At 37.8% G+C, this 6,473-nt stretch overlaps 1 protein-coding gene across 1 annotated transcript; it reads right to left on the bottom strand.

The window, feature by feature from the left end:
* Positions 1-5,537: 5,537 nt before the first annotated feature.
* LOC130636138 (60S ribosomal protein L8-like) lies at positions 5,538-6,224 on the bottom strand. The gene is made up of 2 exons (XM_057445764.1): positions 5,867-6,224; positions 5,538-5,758 (listed from the first exon to the last, which is right to left on the bottom strand). Exons 1-2 carry the CDS (start codon positions 6,161-6,163, stop codon positions 5,597-5,599), a joined length of 459 nt encoding a protein of 152 aa, XP_057301747.1. The 5' UTR covers positions 6,164-6,224; the 3' UTR covers positions 5,538-5,596.
* Between the last annotated feature and the right edge of the window lie 249 nt (positions 6,225-6,473).

Raw genomic sequence — 6,473 nt, 5'->3', positions numbered from 1 at the left:
ATTTTTAATATCGGGAAAGTAGGTTAAATAAGAACACGTGTTTGCAATATATCTCTGTTTATCTCTTTCTCTCTATTCCCTATCATAACTCTCGTGTCATCAAAATCGTCCCTCTTCTTCTGCCCAAGTCCTCTCCATCGTCGATGTTTTTACCTCATTACATCTTCCCCTTCGCTAGACGATATGCACGTGGTCCGTATCTAAATGTAACAAAACAACAGCAGGCAACGTTGATATAAAATGTCAGGGGTTTTGACTGCTGAACTAACTTTCTTTAACATAATGTCTTAGATGGTCCTAATATTTAAACATGGATAGTGTTCAGTATTTCCTCCACTGGTGAACTGGTCTTCTTGATATGTTGGGGCAAATTTTTCGATTTTGGTTGGGCGGTGTATAGTTTCTGAATGGAGGTTTGTTTGCGGGTTGCGATACTGGAAGTTGTGGCTCTATGTCTTCCTCCTCCTTTATAATGATATGAGTTGGTGCAGTTGTCGGGATACTTTTAAAATGAGAAATATTTCTTGTGATGTTGGATGAGTCAATTTCCGATTGAGCGGTAACCATTGTGTCATTTATTTTCGTAACTCTGTAGGGTTGTATGCTGTAAGGAGTGGAAAGCTTATTGTACTTCAGTTGCTTGACAATGACACGGTCTCCTTCACATAACGATGATTCTTTCGTATGTCGACGTTCATCTGCGTACTGTTTGTTCTTTATTTTGGCCGCTTTGTCATTGTCAGTGGCTACTTGTTGCTGGTTTTCGTATGTTAGTTTGTTGTCTATTGATGGTATTGAGTAGCTAATTTTTCTATTGAACATCAGTTCTGAAGGGGCAACTTTGGTGGTACTATGAGGTGTGGAGCGGTAAGCAAATAAGAATCTATGAACTTCTTCCCTCCAATCCTTGTGTTCTAGTTTAGCTGTCCTCATTATTTTATTAAGCGGTTGCATAAATCGTTCTGCTTCTGCGTTTGCCTTTGGCCATAGTGGAGTGATGCGTCTGTGTTTTATTCCCCTTTGTTTGAGGTAAGATTTGATTTTCTGCGAGCTGAATGGTGGGCCATTATCGGAGATAACGTTGCGTGGATTACCGTATGTGCTAAACATTCTATCTAAACAAGGTATCAGTGTTTCAGCATTGGTACTCTTGAGAAATTCCACCTCTGGAAACTTAGATCTTTGGTCGATCACGACAAATAGGTCATATCCTGTGGGAAATGGTCCAAGAAAATCAATGTTCAAAGTTTCCCAAACTTGTTCTGGTATATCCATTATTCTGATAGGCGCATTTGCTCTTGTTGGTGTAACAGCTTGGCATGGAATGCAGTTTGAAATTTTCTTTTCAACCAAATCGTCTATTCCTTGAAAATAAACTTTCGATCTGAGTAACTCTTTTGTTTTCTGAACACCTTGGTGTCCTTGATGAGCTAATGTAACAGCAGTGTTATGGTAGCGTTTTGGTAAGATAATGCGTCTTTGTTTTAAGACAATGTCTTTGTTGTTCGATACGGTGAGTTCGTGTTTCAACTTGCGGTAATGCTTCAGCTCGTCTAGTTCTTTGCTTCTTAAATCAGGGTAGTTAGTCGGTTTGTCTAGGAGGTGCCAGTTGTTCTTTTCTATAATACTGGCTAGATGTTGACATATTTTATCTTGTGAAGTTTGTGTTTTAATATCGTCTAGGGTAATCGCTTTTGGACATGCATATGTGGCTGTAAAGTTTACATATTCTTCTATGCCGTTGTTTTTTTGTCGTCGCTAAAGGTGTAAGGGTGTCTGCTAGCGTAATCTGATAAGTTTTCTGCACTCTTTACATGTTTTATTGTGAAGTTGTAACCTTGAAGTCGAAATGTTAGTCGCTCGATTCGCAGAGGTATCGTGGATTTTTGGTTACTTAAGAGATTGACTAATGCTTTATGGTCGTTGAATATGTGAACTCTCTACCGATTAAGTACAAGCGATTTTTTTCGCATCCGTAAACTATGCTTAAACATTCTCTTTCGATTTGCGCATATTTCATTTCAGTTTCTGTAAGGGATTTGGATGAATAAGATATAACCTTAACATCATCTTTACCCTTGCTTTTCTGCAACAATACGGCGGATATACCATATGGGCTAGCGTCTGTATACATAAATGTCTCTTTGTTTTCATCAAAATATGCTAAGCAAGATTCACTACCCAAAGCGCTTTTCAAAGTAGCAAAGGCATGTTCACATTCGGATGTCCATTTCAATTCGGCTTTCTCTTTAATCAATTGTCTAAGTGGATAAGTTATTGTACTGTAGTCCAGTATGTATGTTTGCATGTAGTTGGTGAGTCCCAAAAAGCTTCGAAGTGACTTGACATCTTCGGGTTAAGGCATGTTTGTAATGGTTTCATTTTCTTTGGGCTTGGTTTCATACCTTCTTCTGAGAAGATATGCCCAAAAAATTCTAAATTGCTTTTGCAGAATACACATTTTTCCAGGATCAATGTGAGTCCTTTCTCTTCGAAACGTTTTAATACCTTGTTTAAAATAACGTCGTGCTCTTCTTGAGATTTTGCGAATATAAATAAATCGTCCGCAATATTTTCAACTCCATTAATGTCTGCTATTAAGGATCTAAGCACATGTTGCATTTCTTCCGACGCGGAGTTCACGCCAAAAATCAGGCGGGTGTAACGTTTTATTCGAGTTTTGGATTGGAAAGCGGTGATAGGTCGTGACTCTTCGGATAATTCCAGTTGATGAAAAGCACTTCGCATGTCTAACTTAATAAATACTTTTGAGCCACTTAGCTTGATTTTTAAATCCTCTACGATGGGGGTTGGATATCTTGTTCGGTTAATAGCCTTGTTTGCTTTTCTCATATTGAGACAAATTCGTACTCCTCCCTCGGGTTTGGGAACAATAACTAGCGGATTTAACCATGGCGTCGCTTTGTTTGTGACATCTTCTATTATGTCTGCTTTCTCCATTTTGGCGATTTCTGCATTGACTTGCTTTCGTAAAGCACAAGGTATGCGTCTTTCTTTTTGCGCTACTGGGGGTACGTTGTTATTTATGTGAAGATGCACTTGATAGTCCTTCAGTTTTCCGATTTTCTCACTGAACACAGTATCTTTATAACTTTCTAAAACTCTGCAGAGGTGTGTTGGAATGTTTTCTTTTGATTTTAGTTTATCAGGTGTTTTGTAGTTTGGCTGCATGCTTCGCTGATTTTGTAAAGAAAAAACTTGTTTCTTCATCTGAATGACGTCAAGATCAACTGCTGTTCGGCCTGATAATAGGTTTCTATGGGAAGTGTCGATCAGGGAAAATGGAGCGTTAATCATTTTAGAGGTGGTTTTTACTAAGAGGTTAACGCGTCCTAAAACTTTCAAATTTGAAGTGTCACTTCCGTACGTTACGACGCTTGTTTTTGTTTTGAGTAGATTTAATTTTTTTGGAAGGCGTTCGTTTAACTGATTGAAAGTACGCAATGTGAGAATGTTAATGCTAGCTCCTGTATCGACTAGAAAATTTACTTTTACTCCTTCTAATTTAACAACAGTATGGAAATCAGAATTTTGCTTACTATTCTTATAACTGTGGTTACTGTTACTTGTGTTTTCTGTGCTATCGAATGGAGAATTCACAACATCAGACGAATAAGACACAGTACTAATCATAGGATGTTCACAATCATACAAAGTTTGGATAGAAAAAAACATTTCATCATCACTTTCAGCTTCAAGGGTATTTTGCATAGCAGAAAAATCGTTTAACGGCGAATGAGTAACGTTATTCAAGGGCTGTCTTGATTGGTAAAAGGATCCCCTCCCCAGACGTGCTCGGGTGTTTTGATGTCGATATGTTTCGGTTCTACAACATTTTGAAAAGTGACCGTGGTTTCCACATGCGTTACAAATTTGGTTTTCAACAGGGCATCTGTTTTGATGGGGAAATGGTCCATCACAACGATAACATCTAGCATTTTGAAGTCGGCCTCTTTTACTCATTTCTCGTTGGTTTAAAGAATGTGGCTTACCTTGGCGGTCGGTGTAAACCGACCGCAATTCATTGATTCGCTCTGTATCGTTCGCCTGTGCTTTTTGAAGAATTTATGCTTGCTATATGGTGCTTTCTAAAGTCTTTCCTGTCACCAGTATTTCTTCCAAGGTTTTATCAGAATTTCTGAAGCTATATAAACGTAACTTGTTGTTAGTAGTAGAAAGTTCAACCTGTCTTTTGATTTCCAAATTTTTATCGTGAAAGTCACATTTTACTGCTTGTTCTTTTAATCGTATAAAATACTGATGTATCGTTTCATCTTCTTGTTGTATCACATTGCGAAATAAATATGTTTCGTAACTCTTATTTACTTGTGGTTCGAAGTGTTTTTCTAACGCCGCGATGACATTCGGATATGTTATATCTTCTTCACGTTCAGGCTTAACATTTTCATATATTTCATACGTGCTATCTCCAACTCAACAACATAGCTAGTTTTTGAGACTCATCTGTGACACCAATAGCGTGACACAAAAGTTCAAATCTTTGTTTATACTTCTTCCAGCGCGAACTGAGTGTAGACACATCTTCTGTGGAAAACTCTGGAAAGGTTGGCAGATTAAGATTTCGAACAGCCATCGCAAGTGCATAAAAATTTAAAATTACTGCACAGATAAGAATTAAATCTTGTCGAATTTAATCTTCGTCTGTTATTCCCTTCTTCTCGTCGCCAGTTTAATATCGGGAAAGTAGGTTAAATAAGAACGTGTTTGCAATATATCTCTGTTTATCTCTTTCTCTCTATTCCCTATCATAACTCTCGTGTCATCAAAATCGTCCCTCTTCTGCCCAAGTCCTCTCCATCGTCGATGTCTTTACGACATAACAACATTCTGCAGACTCTTTTTCTCGCACGGTCCCGGGAGATGTCGGATTGGTGTATTAAAAGATTGGAAAACATCCAATAGCAGCAAGTCAGCAATATTTTCAGGAAAACTGGCGGAAAATAACCAACGACCCAGAAATGTTAGAATGGGTTTCGGGATTAAAAATTCCTTTTCTAAAAGCACCATTCCAAAAAGTACAACCCCATCAGGCTCGTATAAATTCATATTAAACAAATTTGATATCACAGGAAGTGGAAGCTATGCTGAAAGGGGGTGCCATTCAACCTGTCCGCAGCAAAAAAGGAGAATTTTTAAGCAATGTTTCTAGTGCCCAAAAAGGATCGGGGGACGGGTACAGGCCAGTCATAAACTTAAAGCATCTAAATCGTTTATACCTTACAAACACTTCAAAATGGAAGGTTTGCATCTTCTGAGAAAGAGATGTTGCAACAGAACGCAAAATAAATATAAAGGATGCATATTTCAATATACCTTTGCATCATGCTTCCAGGAAATACGTGCGCTTTATTTGACAAGAAATTCTTTACGAACTTTTGTGCCTGTGCTGTGGCCTAGGTCCAGCACCTCGACAACTTTTTTCGCCTTGGCTACTACTAGTAGAATGAGGTGGTGATCATAAATTGGGAGAGGAGGTTAACTTTAATAAATACACATTTTTAACTTTGGATTTATTTTATTCGTCATCAAATAACGGACTTTATCGACACGTCGGCTAATCTTTTTCAGTATCTCTGACTTTAGCAGTACCTCGAATCCTACCGGTACGCCGAGCAGCGATGAGACCAACTTTACGACCAGCTGAGGTATCACGTCTAACTGTTGAAGGGAAACCAATATGTTGATGATTACCACCACCATGAGGATGCTCAACAGGCTGAAAAATTTATAAAAAATAATTTATAAAATAAATTTATGTTGAATTTAGTTTCTTTATTTTTGAAAGTATAAAACACTTTATCAGACTGTGCGGAGGACGACTTACGTTCATAGCAACACCACGAACTTTAGGCCAGCAATTGCGCTTAACTTTGTATTTGTGATATGCACGACCTGCTTTTAATAATGGTTTGTCAATACGTCCACCGCCAGCAACAATGCCAACACTGGCTCGGTTAAAAGAAGGAACTGCTTTTTTTATGCCAGATGGAAGCTTTATCCTTGTAACTCTAGTGTCTCTGTTATGTGAAACAACAGTTGCATAATCGCCAGATGCACGGGCTAATTTACCACGATCACCAGATTTTTCCTCGATATTACATATGATAGTTCCTTCAGGCATAGCACCAACTGGTAAGATATTCCCAATTTGTAAAGTAGCTGATTAAAAAAAATGGAACAATATGTAAACTGTGGTGTAAACGATAAAACATTTCAGGCAATTTTTTAAAATAGGACAATAGTCTCATAACATCTCAACCTTAAATATTGGCTATTTTTCCTAACTACTCCCTAGATCTCTTTGAAATGATGACGAATAGAAAAATAAACAATGTCTGTTACGATGTAGTAAAAATTTGAAATACACACAATATCATGGAGAATTATGTGGTTAAATTTTGACATGTCTTATAACCATAATAAAATTGAGG

The sequence above is a fragment of the Hydractinia symbiolongicarpus genome, chromosome 3 (genome assembly GCF_029227915.1).
Source record: "Hydractinia symbiolongicarpus strain clone_291-10 chromosome 3, HSymV2.1, whole genome shotgun sequence".
In the NCBI taxonomy this organism is placed as follows: Eukaryota; Metazoa; Cnidaria; class Hydrozoa; order Anthoathecata; family Hydractiniidae; genus Hydractinia; species Hydractinia symbiolongicarpus.
This window is presented reverse-complemented; position numbering and strand designations above follow the sequence as displayed.

Coding starts and splice junctions, on each gene's coding strand:
- LOC130636138 (XM_057445764.1), bottom strand. CDS start 6,163: ATGCCTGAAGGAACTATCATATGTAATATCGAGGAAAAATCTGGTGAT. Junction 5,759..5,866: donor TTCGTGGTGTTGCTATGAAC/GTAAGTCGTCCT, acceptor TAAATTTTTCAG/CCTGTTGAGCATCCTCATGG.